The 18,179-nt window shown below is 41.8% G+C and overlaps 2 protein-coding genes across 5 annotated transcripts in view; one reads left to right on the top strand and one right to left on the bottom strand.

Annotated features, from left to right (window-relative positions):
* LOC143899987 (uncharacterized) overlaps nt 1-18,179 on the top strand; it is a 236,175-nt gene that overhangs the window by 8,389 nt on the left and 209,607 nt on the right. The gene's annotated exons all lie outside the window — the stretch shown is intronic.
* The window catches only part of Eip93f (Ecdysone-induced protein 93F), a 137,967-nt gene that overhangs the window by 40,370 nt on the left and 79,418 nt on the right, over nt 1-18,179 (bottom strand). For 3 of the 4 annotated variants that reach the window (XM_077410782.1, XM_077410781.1, XM_077410784.1), the window contains exons 3-6: nt 5,635-6,452; nt 4,802-5,113; nt 3,864-4,103; nt 3,309-3,388 (exon numbers count right to left, since the gene is read on the bottom strand). In XM_077410782.1, the coding sequence (XP_077266908.1) occupies nt 3,309-3,388; nt 3,864-4,103; nt 4,802-5,113; nt 5,635-6,452 (1,450 nt within the window). Of the gene's footprint in view, nt 1-3,308; nt 3,389-3,863; nt 4,104-4,801; nt 5,114-5,634; nt 6,470-18,179 lie in introns of all 4 variants that reach the window. The other variant, XM_077410783.1, reaches the window with a different exon arrangement.

Genomic DNA, 18,179 nt, shown 5'->3' with positions numbered 1-18,179 from the left:
CGCTTTCTCTTTCTCATATTCCATGTCTCCCCTTTACGCTTCTTCATTACGCGCCATACATGAGGTACTCTGCATCTTCGATATGTCAGGAGGTGCAGATTACGGTGGACTAATAATAGACGATGATAAAAATTTGACGCGTAAAATGATCCGCGGGGGAAAACAGCGAAAACATGGGGGCAACGTACGCCTCTAACAATCTGGCACGCTCGATTCGCTCAAGTTACCGATCTTTTCCATTTTTCACGAACTGTGCGGCAAAGATAAAAATTAAAATTCTACAATAATTGATGAAAGAAAAAACTTCCGAAATGAAATGTCAATATTTCGATATATTTTTGTCAATTGATACACCATGTTCTATTCTATAAATCTAATAATGGTTGAACAAATTGGAATTACTTCAATCTTTCAAGATAAAATTCGAAGTTCACTAACGATATTCGTATGTTACAAGGATTTCCTTAATTTTGACGAAAGTCGTAAAAGTACGCGCAAAAGAGAATTATATAAATAAACTATATTTTCATAACCAATCCATTTCGTAATATCTTCGCGACAAAGAAGCAAGATAAAATATATTATATGGTATAACTTTTTCCTTTGTTGTCATTTATTTTAACGTGTGGATAGGTTTACGAAATTTGTCCGTCATGTTTCGTATTCGAGACCACAACCGAGTTGCATCGATTCTGTGAAACGGACTGCTTAAATATTTATCGAGGTACGTACCGCAGACGTATAGCGGTTTAAAGCTCAAAGGGTTGCAAAGTTCAAGCAACTCGTCGGTATTATTACGGTTTGGAGGATACCGGCTGCTTACCGCGATTGCACAAACGTATTACAACGAAATTTTTTCGTACAGTTTAAAACACTGAAGCACGATACATTAAACATTTACGTGTGGGAACCATGTAATAAACGAGCCTGCCTAGTTGTGACAGTTTAATCAAAGAACGTATTATTCTCTTTACGTCACAGAGGAAAAAATGTATTACAGTATTTTCTTCACGAAGAAAATATCTCTACAAACTGAAACTTTATATTTCGTAAGGTAATTGCAATTTGTAACAAATTATTTTTCTTTGTAATAATATGTATGGTACAGACTAGCATAAATTCTATGGAACCATTTATTTCTTTATAATTATTTACTCAATTAAAAAAGTAAAAAACAAAAAACATTTTGAAAATTTATAAAATTATTTATCTTCCAATAAAATTTTCAAAAAATAAAAGGATAAATGATCACAGACGTTAAATGTGGTAAAGATTATTAAATACGACGTCATTTTTTAAGATAATCTGTTGTGATATCAAATATAATTGATTATCAATTGTTTAAGAGCGCAGGAATAATTACATGTATGAATAAAAATGACTCTCGGTCTAATATAATGAAGAAAATATAAAATTATGCGAATAGATCAATCGCGAGATTAGTAATCATCTTTTCGAGTGTAACGCAATGTGAACTGACAGCTTGTCGAAATTATAATACGACTTTATTTACCCCGACGCATAAATTTTTCACAAAGCCATTGTAATTATTATCGTTCCACAGTAGCAACCAAGATGATAGCTAAGAATCGCGAGAAAAATATCGCGCCCGTGCAGAAAATGAAGAATCGTTCGCGACACTGAATAATTTAGTTAAACAATCATAATAAAATATCCTGTTTTATGCAGTTATTAATTTTTTACGCAAATCAATAAAAAAAGCGTTTTATTAATTTTATATTATTAGTAAATTTTTTTGTGAATTTTATAACGGAATAATGTTTTTACGTGTTTATATCTGTATTAATTTTACAATATTGTTATCTTCCCTCCAGAGAATACAACATACATATCTAACATAATCGAATACTCGCAATGGTATTATTATTACGACCGACTCTCAATAGAACCTCCAAGTTCATCTAGCGAACTTGAGCTTCGCTGCGCGATCCTAGGTTCTGATAACCGCAGCTCTTTATCTATAGAACTCTGTTTGTCTTTTACTATAATTATAGCACAGAAACTTATGAATTACACATACACGCGCAATGCAACACAAACGTAAAAACTATTTAACAATCAATGGTACGCCCGGCGAGTTTGTTTTAAAATGATTGAAAATGATAATTTTTTGATAATTCTAAATAAATAAAAAATATACTATTACAAACCGATTAAAACAAAGGAGAGAGAGAAAGAGAGAGGGAGAGAGAGGTCTCTAAGATTTTAGTTACATTGCACCAATTGCTGATTTTATTCCGCATATCCAGATAAATCTGAAAATGCAGCACACGACCGCGAACTCGATCAGCCCGCACCAGTGTCGAGCGAACGATACGATTCCCCTCTGCCGTTGTCGCCGCGCATGACGTCTTTACGAGGGAGATAAATCACGGTTATGCCCGGCCGCGTGATTGGCACCTAATTGCGACGGCATTCCGGATCGACTGGCTGTCAGTTTCGCGATTTTCGAAAGTCGTTCGCCGGCGGTGTTTTAATCGACGCCTTATCGAAACGCCCGCCCGGCCCGGCTTAAACGGCCACTCGATCACGAAGAACGTTCGCTATACGGAATGCGATCATACGGATCGTATTCTTTTTTTTCCCCTCCACACTCGCGTACGGAATGCATATTCGTATCGGTGACTCGCCTCGAGGCTCGAGGTGCAAAGCGAGTTGCGCGATAACGCCGAAACGATGCCTCATTGTCGTTGACAAACGACGATTTTCCAACGTGTGGGAAAGAACGCTCTCTCTCATCGAAGCCGAATATTCGTTCGAGTTTAGGCTTGTCATTTTCATCTGGCTTTTTTCGTTTTTTATTCTAACGCGCACTTTTAGAGAGAACCTTATCACCTATAGCTCTTATCACTTTAAATGTGGAGTTGGAATAGTTATTATACGTTCATCGCTTTAACACTTCACTATTGTCATATTAAGTTTGCCAACAAAAGAAATAAAATTGCAAAATAAAATAAAATAATTGAATTAAAGGTACCAAATTTCTGTGATTCAAATCTTTTCAACTTGTATATACCAGCTTTTATCTTTGTGCCTAGCTGTTCGATTAAGACTGCTTTATGAATAATGTTCTTCACTTGAATTTTAATTCTATTTACAGATTAAATATGAGCGTGTGTTTTTTGCGAATAACACATAGCGTAGATATATAACTTTAATTAAAAATGTCACGTGAGACGTATCGCGTTGATTTATTTATTCTGACTAAAGTATAATAAAGTTGTCACTTAGTAAAAAATTTCCTATAATTGTCTCTTTTAGTTTGAGAATGTTAAAAGATTACTTACTTGAGGATAGTCTTGGGATCGATGCCTGTCGGCATTCTCAGAGGTATTTTCTGTTGCTCCAGTAGAGATATGTTGTTGTCCTGAACAAACAAATGGGTGATGGTATTAAAATAAAAAATCGTCGAGAGTGGTTTAAATAAACAAATAACTAATATTACGCAAGCGTATAGCCTAGTTACTTAGATGTCAGCGTTAGTCACTCAATAATACGGACTAAGAAGCACTAATAAACACTATGTGACAGGAATTATTGTTCAGCAATATATGAAGTAGCGATCGCGTCGCATAAATAATGATCGTATCGTGACAGCCCACTAAAAATTATGGATAATTGTTGCGGGTAATTTGCACAACTTTGCACACATTTGCACGTCTTTGCTCATTATGTGATTCTTCATCGAACACTTGGCGAACACCGCGCATTGTATACGATCGTTTCTTGCCACCAAATTCAATGTCCGAATAAGCTCGAACGAGCGTTTGCAAGACATAATGAGACGAAGCTGCGAAAGACCGCGCGTCTCCACGCGGTAGAATGAATGGTCTCGAACTTACCTGAGAATTTCTGGGTTTGGCCGAGAGATCGAGCGGTTGATCGGCCGCCGCGCCGCTGTCCTGATGGGTCTGCACCCCAACGAGGGGCGCCTCCCTCGGCGGTAAGCACCATTGGGGCAGCAAGGTGGGGTAAGTGCCGCTGAGGGCGGCGGCGACCACGGACGCCGCCATCGGATCCACCTGGACCGACATCGGTGACTCCGCCGATCGCGAGCTGCTGCTACTGTCGCTCTGCGGGCTCTGCGGGGCATAACACGGAGAAACGTGTCATCCCGGCTCGCGCGATACGAAAAGAACTTGCCCGGACTGAATAGCCGGTGGATTGGTCGGACGGCAGAAAGAGCACACAAGGTGAAAATCCGCGAGAAGACGCGATGCGGCGGGATCGAATTCTGATCGAATTCATTTTCTCGTAAGGCGCGCCGCCGCCTTCGCGAGTCCTCGTGAATCTTTTATGGGGGGCTTGACGCCTTTGACAGTGATCAAAGCTGAGAAACTAGCGGGGGAAGTGCGGCGATGCGGCCGGCGCCCAAGTACGAAGTACGCTCGACTTAATCAAAAGTGGCAAAGGCCAGGTCAAGACTCGAGAGTCGCGCTCGCGACGGCACAACAGGTGCATGAAACGAGGATGAAACGAGATTCCGATGACACGATTGCGTAAGTGCATTTGCAGGCGAGACGAGCAGCATTAATGTGCATCGATCTGTCTACCGCGTCTCGGTAAATCATCAACATCGACGAAAGCGTTCGTCGCAGAATCTCGGGGTATCCGAATTCGGCGCGAGGAAAGGATTACTTATGCATCCGTTTGCTTATTCCTGCATGTCTGTACCGTCCCCTTCGCGAATAATCTCTACACAAAATTAGCAATAAAGGACGAGGTCGATGCTCAGCCATGCGCAACCTCACACTCGGCAGACTCGCCGGAGGGTACTTACAAGGGGCGGCTGGTCGTCGTGGGGTAGCTTGCCGTCGAGACAGAAGTAACACTTGTCGAGTGGCTTCCAGTCCTCCGGCGGCGGGCTCGTGCGTCTTCCAAGGAGAAACGGCGTCGCGACGCTCGTCGCGGTTACGTTCCCGTCGCGGCATAACAGCCCCGACCTGGTCCCTTCCGAATTCGTCGTCGGCGTCGTTAGTATCGTGGTGCCGCCGCCAGAACCCGGTATCTCCTGCAGCTCCTCTTCTTTCTTTACCCTCAGTAAGCCCTGCGTTACCGGTGCCCGCTCCAACGCGATTTCCTCCGTTCGTTCCTACAATGAGGAAATAAAAAAGTCACACCAAAGAATGCGAAACAACTTTCAAGTTGCTATAGACTCTAGCGATTTCATGATGATTGAGTCTTTTAATTTCCAAGACATAGGTCTTCCTAGGAGGTTTCAGTAATCGCTTTAAATTCAGATGTGCGGGTGATTGACCCACAGCATAGTGGCAAAGGGGAGTACACCTAGCAGTTGCCAGCTATATGTGGACGACAACGGCTTAACGTCTCTTCCGAAAGACGGAGTCCAGTTTCTCCGCACAAGAGTCCTCCTTGTTTAATTTCTCGTACAAGAGGGAGGGGGGAGGGTGTAGTTTAGAATATTAAAATTCGTGTGATCAGGACTTAAACCAAGTTTCTAGACCACATTGTCTCACCCTTTTTAATAATTTAAATAAATTTTATCCTTGTGACATTTGATTCAGTCCCTGTAGAGAGAGACTATTATTTCGTTATTTTTAATGCAACATGTCTTTAATATGTCTCATTACATATAGTAAGATTTATACCAACCTTGGTCCCTTCCGTGTCGGTAGCGTTGGCAGTCGGATGATCCCGAGTCGCGTTCTCCGTTCTGAGAGGGTTGACCGCTGACCTGTCGGCGTCCTCGTCGAGCTTGAGCCGTTTCTCCGCCTCGTTCTGTCCCCGTCCCGTCTCCTCGTCGTTTTCGTCGCCCTCCTCCTCCCCGTCGGCGTCCTCCCCGTCGTTTTGCCGGCGTCCGCGTCGCCGTCTCGTCGCTATCGTCGTCGTGCCGGTCGCCGTTGTCGTTGTCGACGTGGTCGTCGCGGTGCCGGTGGTCGTCGCTGTTACCGTTGTCGTCGCTACTTCCGCCGTCGCCGTCGCCGTGTCCGTCGTCCTCGTCGAGGTATCCTCCCGCGCGGTACCGTCCGTGGGCTCCTCGTCGGCGGCCTCGATCTTGACTTCGCCCGGCCTCAGACGGCGCGAATCCTCCTGCTGCTGCTGCTGCTGCTGCTGCTGCTGCTGCTGCTGCAGCTGTAGATGGTCCTGAACAGGCGCGGGTAGATGGTGATGGTTCTGCAGATGATGCCTCTGCAGGCTCTCCTGTTTTACCACGCCAGTCGTTGTCGTCGTCGTCGTCGTGGTCGTCGCCGTCGTCAGCACCGTCGACGGCAACGACGTGGGTGCCGGGTGATGCAGCTGCGGCCCAATCTGGTCCAGGCTCCCGGGTATCGGGTTGCAGGACGACGACAACGCCGGGTAAAGCCGATGGTGGGGCTGTGATTCGCTGCTGCGGGTGCCGCTGTACAGGGTGTCCTGGTATTGCTTCCATCTCCTACGGCCCATCAACTCCTCCGCTACCCGTTCCAGACCTGCGACACCATCGTAACTACTTCAAACAATGACGTGTACCGGTTACCCAGGACCCGTGTACAAAGGAGTGACCCCGTTTTCGGTAAGGAAACGGACATTCGGAACTAGTATGGCGCTTAAAAGAACAGATTTGGGATCAATGAAAATTTCGATGATCGTATGAATAAGCTCAGTATCGATCAACTCGTTATTATCAACATTAAAAGTAAAATAATATCAATTATAATTTAACGTTTTATATATCTTGTAATAAATTATTGTCGAATGTACTCATTAACTGATAATAATAAGAAACTTTCTGAAGCTAAAATATTTTAGCTTCAAATCTTAGCTTCAATCATTTTTTTCGGACAACTGTATGAGTCCGTTGTTGAATTTTAATGAACGTATCCGAATTCATCCGGATGATATAATTTAAACTTACAATTAGTGGACTGTTTCGTTTCTGATCTATCAGTCTTGAAACAGTTTGTTGAGATTAACTGCGTGCGTGGTACCACACGTGCCGAAAGCCAAGCGATAAGTGTCTATCAAAGTATATTTTCCCGAATGTTAACTATCGCTATCGTAGTCGTATGCACTAAAGTAAGTGGCACGCGGTTTTATAATCGCGGTTGCATAATCGGTGAGTTACGAGGAACGTACCCGCTGCGCGGATGACGATATCTAGACCGCTGCACAAATTCACGCACGCGCATCGACTATAATGCGCGCAGCCGACTTGTTTGTCATAGGAAATGATGGACGATGATTAAGGTTCCAGAGAAAAGCACCCGGATATTCGTATAGCTGCGGAGATGCGGATGCAGTTCTCCCAGCGAGAATCGTACGTGAAATTATGCAGATCGCGCGCTATTGAGTAACCGGACATGGTGGTTTTTGAAGGACTCGGCTGTGTATGTGGCAAGGCGAGAAAGAAAAACCGGATTTGCAAGAAAGAACGATTTATCTTTTCGTTTTTTATCCGCCCAGAATTCGAAGAGTAAATTTTTACAATTATTAAAATTTTATCACAGCATTCGAGAATGCCCGACGACTAATTACACATGCGTAGAAAGATAACGTGTTAATATAATTAATCATCCTTTTCATTACTCTGAACAAACATGTGAACGCTCTGCGTGAATTAAAACATATGGAAATGTAATTTCTTTAGGCCTCTGCTAATCTTTACGTAATTATGAGCAATTATTGGGCTATCGCGAAAGTTTTGTTGCTGTCTATAAGATAATAAGAAAGAAACTTTTTCCGTTCAATATCGGTCTTAAGTAGATGTATCGAAGAAGACATAATAATATTAATAAAAAATAACACTTTTATACAATTTCTTGAAATTCATTCAATGCGCTTAATATTTCAATAACGTCGGTTTTTGTATCCCACGGGCAGCTACAATTCGCGCTTATATGCCAGTTACAATTCCGCTCCACTCCCCAGAACGATTCGCGATACTAGACAGCGATAACTGGATTTTTTTCACTTCCTTATCCAAAGGCCGAATAGTTGACTGTTATCACCCCTGCATGACGTGCCGCTGCCGCATAACCGGCTCGGTCGAAAAGATTTCCGAGCGTCAGTTCTGCGCCGGCGGATGCTGTTTAATCATCAGTGGGATTTTACAAATTATGATATTTATGCTAGTCGAAACAATTATCAGAGCCACGCCATAGTACGTTGCGATACATGTGCATTTGTGACGGATGTTAATTTCCTGAATAAATATTTAACATCGCGGAAATATGCCCGCCAGCGCGAGCTTGTGTTTTTCGCTCGTTCATTAATTTAGCAAACAGTATTCGATATTCATTTGAGCAAAAGCTTCGTGATCCCGTCCTACATTTCGTCATCGAAGAACCGTGAAAACGATTTAATTTGCAATGCTCAAATTTAATTTTGCGTCAGACGTTTCCTCGCTCCAACTATATTTTCACGTCTCTGCGCGAAAATCGTATTTGGGGGATTTCGAAAAACTTATCAATTCTATTCAAGCTTGCAAGCTTCGCTGAACTTGAATAATACACGTTGCAACGACGAATAATCTAACACAAATATCATTCCTCAAATAACTTCGACTGTCCAGTCAAAATTATATCACATATAGTTCTATCGCTTTATTTTTATACATTCGATCTCTCGGGATATACCAAACGTATCCCGTTGCAGTTCCATTGATTTGTAACGCGCGAGAAAAATAGAATTCACTCGTCGAATTGCCGGCCTTTAACTCTCAAAGAGCATTTTCCTATCCCGTGATCAAACGCAAACCGATTACAACCAGGCCAATTACAGCTTGGACACGCCAATCAGCCGCGCGCTTCTCGACGGACACCTGCAATGGTATCGCGGCGCGCGTGCCGCGGATGCAACGTACCGTCACGGCAATCGGTACTCGGTAACTGTATAGTTGTATACGATGCACCACGTGTGCATACGTTTTCGCACGATGTGCGGGCGCAGACGTGCGGCGGCGTTTCTACGTATAAGTGGTGCGTGTACAACGCGTATGTGAAAATATCGCGTGCGAATCGAGGTCCGGCGGCGATTTTTCATGGCGCCCGCCTTCATAGTGCTGAATTGATTTTGTCGTTTGCCGCGCGGCGGGATAGTCATTAGAGTCCGCAAAGAGCCGGTCGCGGGTTAACCACGCGGCACGGTCGTTTCTGCGAAACGCGTTATTTCTGCGGAACGACGGGGAATTCGCAAATTAAATTGCACTCGGAATCGATCCAACCGCTCATTGATGCACGATTCGGTACATACGTCTTGGAATCTCGAAGCTTTTGCGCGCACGCGGACCGGTACGCGCTAACAATTTCATTTACAAATTTAATTCAGATTTGAATCATTTCAAGATTATAATTCTATCCATAATAGCGAGATGGAGAATGAAAATACTTAATTAAGTCGGCTCGGCACAAAATTCATGCGAGCGCGGAAAAAGGAACACGATGAAAAATTGTGCCAACGTAAAAGAGATCGCGGATCGTATCACATTTTCCCCGCGTGTAACGCTTTGAAAAATATTGTTCTAAAAATATAAACCTCATTATAACGAGCAAGTGCTGGAATGCAATGTAACGTGTTACCGCACCGCTTAATTTAGGATCAATTTGTAATGAACCAACCGGCTTTTTGCGGTAAATCAGAGCCATTGAAAAATTCAGAGGGAAAAATTTCGACACGCTTAATCAACGCTTATCACATTTTGCATTCGTAAATTTACAATGAGCGGTATCACCTGCATTAAATGAATAAGTAATTAGATTATAACGCAACCTCCAAGATCTCTTACGTATATTACATATTTGCATACAATTGCATTCGAAAAAACTGAGCCTCGTGAATGTGGATTAAATGTAATTTTACCAATTAAAGCGATGCAGCGATGCTACGTTGATGGAAAAATCGTTGAAAGGCAAATATCTTTTTGATTTACAGCGTTTTATAAAAGATTCATCAAATGGTGGCGAATTTATGCAGCGAGAAACAAAGTACGAGGCTTCGCGCGCGCGATTCATATAGTAATACAAACGTGAAAACCATTTCGAAAGTACATTAGGCTCTTTCTCTAAATTAAAGTCTGCTAAGGTCGGTTTATCTCACGCAAATGGACATTCGCGCACGGCTAATTATTCCACGGCCGCAATTATTATCGCCTGACTCAACGGCGCGTATCGGGAGTTATATAGTTTAATCGTGTTATTTTCTTCGAAACATTCGCACAGAACTCCGCACAGTCCGAAATAATCTGTCGTCGCGTATCTCCCGAGCGAACTTCGGGGGATGCACGAGTCGGAAATCGAAGTTGCTCCATCATATATATCGCCGTTTGGAATTTCGCGAGTGTAATGAGTCTTATGCGTTTTAGCCGTTAATTAGTTCAGTCGTTAATTATGCGTTTCGCTCGATAATTACTGTGTTATTGATTTACACCAATATTAGCGACCAATGCGCGACAGAAGAAATTGATAACTATACAATTGCATATTATAAGGTATGTGGATATCGTTCTGATGTTCGTGTGGAATATAATTTAATGTGCCAACCAGCACGAATTTCAAGCTTCCATTTTCAAACAATTCTCGTTTCTATTTTTCATTTCGCAAGAAAGCGACTTTCAGAGAAACGCAGGTTTGATATTGCATTTGAAGTCTAGTGGGAATAATAAATATATCAGAGATATCAACTGTATAACAACATTTGATATACTGAATGAAATTATTAAATATATATTTGATAGTATGATATCATAATCGGGTAAAAAGTTAATTCGAATTCTGCTCATGTTCTCAAAACTTGTTGCCCTCGTACAATCATGCATGATTTCGGTTGCAAGTTCGTGAGTACGACTGCCTACAGCCTTGTTGCTTAAATTTATTATCAATTGGTTACCAATTTGTTTCCAAGATACCGAGTACTCGTCGACATTAATTAATATGTAACGGCATTAGCATGTTAACCGGTTTTCCAGCGAAGTTGATAGAAAGGTTGGAGCAAGTAGCGAAGTTGATTTTCAGCGCGAAGGGATGGACGGTCTGCCGTGTGAAACGCATACAAATTTCGGGGATTACTGTAGAGTATAGTAGATCGCGGAAGATATATCGCGGGTTTCGCCTGAGTTCATGAATAAGCGCGAATTACCTCGTGAAGAACAAGAACGCCATTGATCACTTTGGATAGCTCGCAATTATACCGGCGGCGTACATGTTGAAACGAACGAAATGTTAATCCTTAATTCTCAATTGGCGGTATCATTTCCCAAATCTATTTTAGCTATGATAATTATGTCTCTAAACTAATTACAAAGATTAGACACAGGTAAATTAAGATTTAAAAATATTCCTACAGAAAAATAATAGCAATTATATGTATATGCAACTTCATAATGTGTTCTTCAGGCAAATGTTATAAATCAAGGAATAATTCACAAAATGTTTTTTCAACCAATTAAACTTTTTAATTATTAAATCGTTCAAAATAACTAAATTTAGAAAGGGAATGTATCGCATACCTATAAAAGATTACGTAGCAAAATATAAGAGTACAATTCAAGAAAGTAATTTCTTTAAGAGTAATATTCAAATGGAATTGCTTGCTACATTTGCCTTCTTTAAGTTCGTCGTCTTTATACGCGAGCGTAGAAGAAAATAAACCGAGAAAAACCTGATTCGCGAATTAACGCAGTCACTTGGAAGCGCATATGAAAAACATCTGAATAAATTATTATTGTTTGTCGAACGTTTCGAACGAATGGCGACGCCCATCGCGCTATCCCATCGCCGACGTGTGCGGCCATTATTTAAACGCTCTACTTCCACGCAGCTTATCAAATACAGGTATAATGCGCTTTGCGGAAACACGAACTGGATCCACGTCGGCCACGCCGCAAGATGTGTGTATGCGTATGTACATGCGTTTGCGCATGCCTGTCAGAAAAATGCACGACTGATATTACGGTCAGGGACGAATTTAATGCCGCAGTTTTAAGAGTTTACACCCTTATCATCATTTCCGAAAAAATTACTGCCGCGACGGTTTGCGTTTTAATCTCCTTCATGGATGAAATAATTTGCAACAATGACGAGAGGTTCACTTTTAATTGGTATTACAATGAAATCGATTACATACGAATAAGCTGATCTAATTTTTTTGTGCAATGGTACTTTCCGTCGCATATATGGATTAGAATTATTCGTTTGAAAAAAAATAATTATTTTTTGCCAATATTATATAAAATAAACTTTTTAACACTTCTGTTCGATATTTGGCATTGTTATAAATTTTCTATGATTGTTCATAATTTTTACGAGTCATAAAATTAATATTCTTGCTGATAAGAAACAGTACAATGTCACAATGTGTAATGAATAGTACAACATAATAGAAATGTATTAAAAATATTATGTTTAAAATTTTTATTCAACGTCATTCTTCGACATACAAATACGCATAAATCTCAATAAATTTATTGCAAAACAATCTACCAAGAGAAAAGATCTGCATAATCCGATACGTTCAGATAAATTTAGAACGTAGTTTTCATGCGCGCATCTTGATAACAAAAAATATATGTGTTAAAGAAAAACATTGCATGACGCAATCCGGAAAATCCGATTCAATGTGAATTACGAAAACACACGGAAAAATATTTGCGAAATTCCAAAAGATTAAGTCTTGTATAGATCAACAGTGGCAGTTTGCCGCGCTCGATGTAATGGCCATTTCGCACGACGGGTGCCGGTTGATCGTCATCGACGAAGATGCGTGCCTGCATTTCGCCAACGCATCTTCAGCAGTAAAGTTTTAAGTTGCGATAATAAGACGCATATACTGACTCACTGTCGATCGCGAAATATCTGATAACGTCATTCGTCGCATTTCGGCGAACATATACAACAACAAAAAATGTTTATTTTTTAGTACGAAAAAATAGAACGAGTGGACCTGCACGCGGGAGCGGTCATTAATGCAGTAAAAATATCGCGGTCAATAATTGTTAATACCATTTGCACGTGTCCTAAGATAATTCTCTGTCGACCTTTTGACCCCGCGATCGCGCACCGAATCTCATTGTCAGTCGATCGCATTTCGCGAAAGAAAAATATTAATTTATTCAGCTTTTCCTATTATGAGAGAGAGAGAGAGAGAGAGAGAGAGAGAGAGAGAGAGAGCCCGCGACCAATTAGCCAAATTTCTTGTGTGACAAGTGATTGCGCGACATGCGACGCGCTTTCGCAGCGAGGTGTTAATTGCTTATCGACGCGTTTCTTATCGGCATGCACTGTAAATTTACGATAACGCATTGACGATGAACGCGTACGAAAGGAGCGATGCGTTAATTAAGGCTCAAGATATATGAGACAGAGCGGTGCGAGAGGAAGTGTTACAACGGCATACTCTCGCAATAAACATTAATTTTTCGTCAATATCGCGATAATTGGACGTTTAAATGCAGGTGCAAACTACGCGCAACGTTGTAAAGGTTGATAAATGATGACGGCTAGATGCAAACTATATACAATGAGATGAATGATTAAATAATACCATGAAGTGGTATTGGTGATAAGTCGAGTAATCAATTGTGTTGATCTCTCTGCACAGAACTTTCAAATATATTTTACTAATATATACAATTAAAGTATTTAATATTCGTGATTTATTGCTATTAGTCATTTCAAAACTCGGACTTCAATGGTCCAATATTTCTATCGGATTTTCAATATTTTTTTCTCCGTTCGCCTATTAGTATTTGCGCGAATGCCCAATTAATAAATGTCTTAATGTCGCAACGCGTAGGCAACGAATGGGCGCGAAGAATGATCGTGTGAATCACAAAAAAATCATTGTTGCGTATTAACGAGGAGGTGTCAAGAAAATCTTCAATTTCTTTGGAATCGCGCGACGCCTAAGTACGCCTCGATCGCGACCGCAGGAATCGGCCAAGTCATCGTCGCGCCAGAGCGTGCAAACTTCAAGGTTACGTAATGAGTCATGAAAATCTGGCCGTACATATACTCGCCGACCGTTCGACAAATATTTTTCCTCTCCTTGCAAAAATTCGCGTCGGCGTCTCAATTTTTCTCCAAAAAAAGGTTTACGCTAATATATATACGAAGATTCAAAATAATGAGAAAAATGAGATCAACGTTTTACATTTTCTCGACAATTTCTACAAGCCGGATTTATAAATGCACCGTAAAATCGCGGTAGTCCACTACGCTACGCGGAAGTTAGTACGATTCAGCATTTTCCGCGGAATCATGCGTGTGACAATGCATGCAAGCCGCTTATCTCGCAATGATTTGCGCGATGACTATACGATCGGATTATCGCAAGATTAATCATCGATCTAAAGCGTTGATGTTCCTTTCCTTCGACCGAGGATGCTATATCCTTCGTCGCGCGTGTGTTGACTTTAATTTAAGACCCGCGAGCAATCAACAGAGGTGAAGTATGAACTTGTACCGCGTGTGCATTGATAATCGCTGACATCTTCGCTCCGCGACGCGTATGAATGAAATATAATCTCTTTCTGCTATATAGATAGTATAGCAGAAAGAGATGTGTAGCCGTCATAAATCAAATTCTCAGCTCTCTAAAACGACTCAAGATATTTTACCGAAAGATTAGAAAGTGCGAAATAATTACTTTTTGTCGAATTCCATATTTTTATGGAATATTCGTATGAACGTATAATTGAAACTTACCAACACACATTTGCACGCATTTCTACGTTTTATCATCTTGTAGTTAACACGCTAAATGATAGTATAAGTAAATAAATAGATTTCTACGCTCTTTAATGATATGTGAAAATGGCATTCTGTTAGAATTATCATTTTATTAGCATTACTCCATTTAATAAGCGCGTGCATTTTCTAACAAGTGAGTCAATAAGACTTTTCCTCGACGAAACTGCATGGCGTGCGAGAAAACAACGCAGTCGGTCTCTACGTGTTTTCCGCGATTGTTTCATCCACGCCAGTTCGTTATACATATATTCACGACAAGCAAAGCCCGGAGTCCTTGATCGATTCTATCCAGAAGTAATTAGACTGCAGGCGCGGCTCTCGGATGAAATTCCAGGCAGGAGGTGCCGAACCAATCTTATCTCTCGTGCCATTTAAGAAGACGAAGAAGTAGGGCGGGTGACCACGCCCGGGATTAAACCAATGACGCTGTACCGGAAAACAGTTCGTCGAATAAAATCATTATCTATCTCTACGTGTAGATTGGCCGTTTACGAGCTGAATACGACGATGATTTCGCGTCGCGTTTTCGAGGCTGTCGAGTCTCGTTCATTGAAATTGTAAAATAACAAGAAACACGCATTTCCCGCACGTTTCGTCTTGCTAAAACAATTACGAATGTAATTAATTTATTTACGTAGAATGCATTAAAAGGAAAAGAATTTCGCACATCGACGTTATTTAAAAATGAGGAAGAAAAAGATGAAATTTTTATTCCAAATTTATACAAAAACAATCCGTAAATCCAAAGCTGGGATATTTTGTATAAAAATCCACAATATTTATTTCCACCGCTATTAAAACGGTATTAAAATATGCAACTGTCTACGCGGTATTAGTGCATTCCAATTAATTTTGTATGTTATTAAAAAAGTGCTCTTGGGTATTAGTTTTTCAATTCTTAATTTCTCTTTTTATATTAATATTTGTCACTTTGATTTGTATTGCACGCCGCGCTAATGCTAAAAGATTAATTATTTAGGGATCGGAGACCTTGATCGAGGTACATTGTGGTAAGCTGTTACTATCGCTATTATCGTCATTACATAATGCACTTGGATTGAATAATTCATGAGCGATAATAATTCATAGTCCTTCCAATATTAAACGTCATGAATATAATCCAAAGAAAGGTACGCGAATCGATAAATCAAATTCCACAATTCGGGCCACGTACTAATGTCCCTAAAATCCACGCGATAGTAGCGATTCTCGATGTGAGGTAAAAAGAAAAAACCCGAAGAAAAGAAACATTCGATTCTCCGGAGCGAAAAATTGCTGAGGAAACTCGAACGCGCTTCTTTCGCCTCACGGCACGCAGATCAAAACGGCGAAGATTCGAGAACGGTGCCACTTTCTACGATCGTCCTCCGCGGATATAGCGGGCGAGGATACATAGCGGCACCATTCCTCAATTCTAAACCGAATGGCCTCGAGGGGCCCGGCTCGGCCAATGATGGAGCCGCGATTTTTAGCCCGACGGCCCTCCACTCGCCACGGTTCCTAAGTCGCTATATCGCCGCGGTGCCTTCTCTAATCGGTGGCCCGTTTCGACCTATGGCAATCCAGTTTAGACGGGAGTAGAAGCTTAGGAAATGGCTAGTTTCTATCTCCTTCTCACTCTCTTTTTCCTCTCTCGGTACCCCCTCCCCCCTCCAGCCATATAGTAGGGCCGCGACCGACTCTCACGAGACACAAGGCTATCCTTTGTCCGAAACTCGCTTGGCACTCCGGCCGCATTGAAAACGTCTCTCCCGGCTCCGCTATAATCGTGCCGTAATTGCGATAACGAGCGGCCCGTCGCCGACGACGGTTCGGCACGCAGGCCCATGTTTCACGTAGATAAATTCAGAATATTTTCTTCGTCATTCCGTAAGCCGTACTTGTCTTCGCGCTTAAGTCGGTGCGGTACACGTCAGGTCTTGACGACACATTAAGCCGTAACTTGTGCAGACACAGTCGGGAATAATACTCGCGATTTGTTTTATAACTAATAGCTCTTAATGTCTTGATTATACATAAGAATCGACAAACATGTACATATATATATAATAAAAATTATATAAAACGCTATAAAATCTATGTTATGTACGTCTATAGATAGATAGATAGATATATTTATTGGCTCCCCTCAGGGTTGCAAGGCGTTTTGTAGGGACGTTCCCACCCTATATGTACGTCTATAATAATGATATAAAGAAATCAATTGTGTCATTATAATATATTCAGTTATAATTAGTACTGTAACATATGTTGCAGTATAAATATGTCGGATATTATAAATAACGTAAATCTTAGTTATTGATTGCCCTTTTCCGCCAATCTACATAAAAAAATCCAATGTTTAGTTATAATAATAATATACGAGAATGTCCTGCTTTCGCTAATTCACAAGAGTGTATACAAAAATTTTCGTGTAAACAAACCTCGTTAATAGTACTCTCCGTTTGCATAACGCCAACGTGGAAAACTAGATCGCTGTTACTTTCAAACCTCGTTTTCACGTCGGCCGGATAAACGTGACGGTTGCGATTTGACGGAAAAAGGAGAAAAACAGGCGTCCACGCCTAGACGCAAGTTATCTGCGTCGCTTTGTTGCATGATCGCGAGAATCCCATTCACCTGGCGGGACCGCTTAGCGGTTTCCGAGCCGAGCGAAGGACGACGGTGTACACGATGGATGTCGAAAGGCTCTCCGACAGGAGAGCGTTGCCTGTCTCTCGCGAAGGCACAATGCGGTATGCCTGCCTGCCTGCCTGCCTTGCCTGCCTGCTGTGTCTCATTAATGACTTGAAATGATGCCCGTCGAGGACGACGATCGCGCGCGAAATCGTCGCGTATCAAAATTCCCGATCTTACGGGGCGTCCAGGATAAAAATAAGCGGCGATGAATAGTAAGTTGCGCGAAACGAGAGTTCCCATGGAGACCTATTGTTGCCCGTCGTTGTCTGATCCCTTGATCGCGTCTCCTTGAGCATGAAAGCACTAACAGACAGTCACGAGCCACAGTTTTGAGCGCACGCCACCTACGTTCCCGCATAAGATCGCAATCGCCGGCCGTATAATTAGCGCTCTATGAAATAAAATGGTAATTCCCAAACCGTGACATATTCCCCCTCGGAATTCCCTCGCAGCTCGGAAGACCCGTTTCCCGTATTCGCGTGACACCCGTACGTCACGACATTTCGCCGACGGTCGCGAACGCGCAACGCTAATGCCTCGGACGACAGCAACACTTGCGACAAATTTTTGGAGTGACTCCCGGTTGCGAGGCCCTCGACGTGCCCTCGAAATGATTACCCGAAAGGGTTTTCAGACACCGGCGGTCGAGGTACCAGCTGCCAAATCTTTTACAGACATTCTCTTTGTCCCCCTCCCTCTTCTCCCTCTCTCATTCAGAGTCCTAGCTTACTAACGGCCAATGCACCACCGAAGGGTTGCTTCTGTTTCTTCAACGGCGCATATGAGGATGTGTGC

This window comes from Temnothorax americanus, unplaced genomic scaffold (genome assembly GCF_048541705.1).
Source record: "Temnothorax americanus isolate GAGA-0224 unplaced genomic scaffold, ASM4854170v1 Scaffold29, whole genome shotgun sequence".
Classification (NCBI taxonomy): Eukaryota; Metazoa; Arthropoda; class Insecta; order Hymenoptera; family Formicidae; genus Temnothorax; species Temnothorax americanus.
The sequence above is the reverse complement of the archived record's forward strand: the minus strand, read 5'-3'. Positions and strand labels throughout refer to the sequence as shown.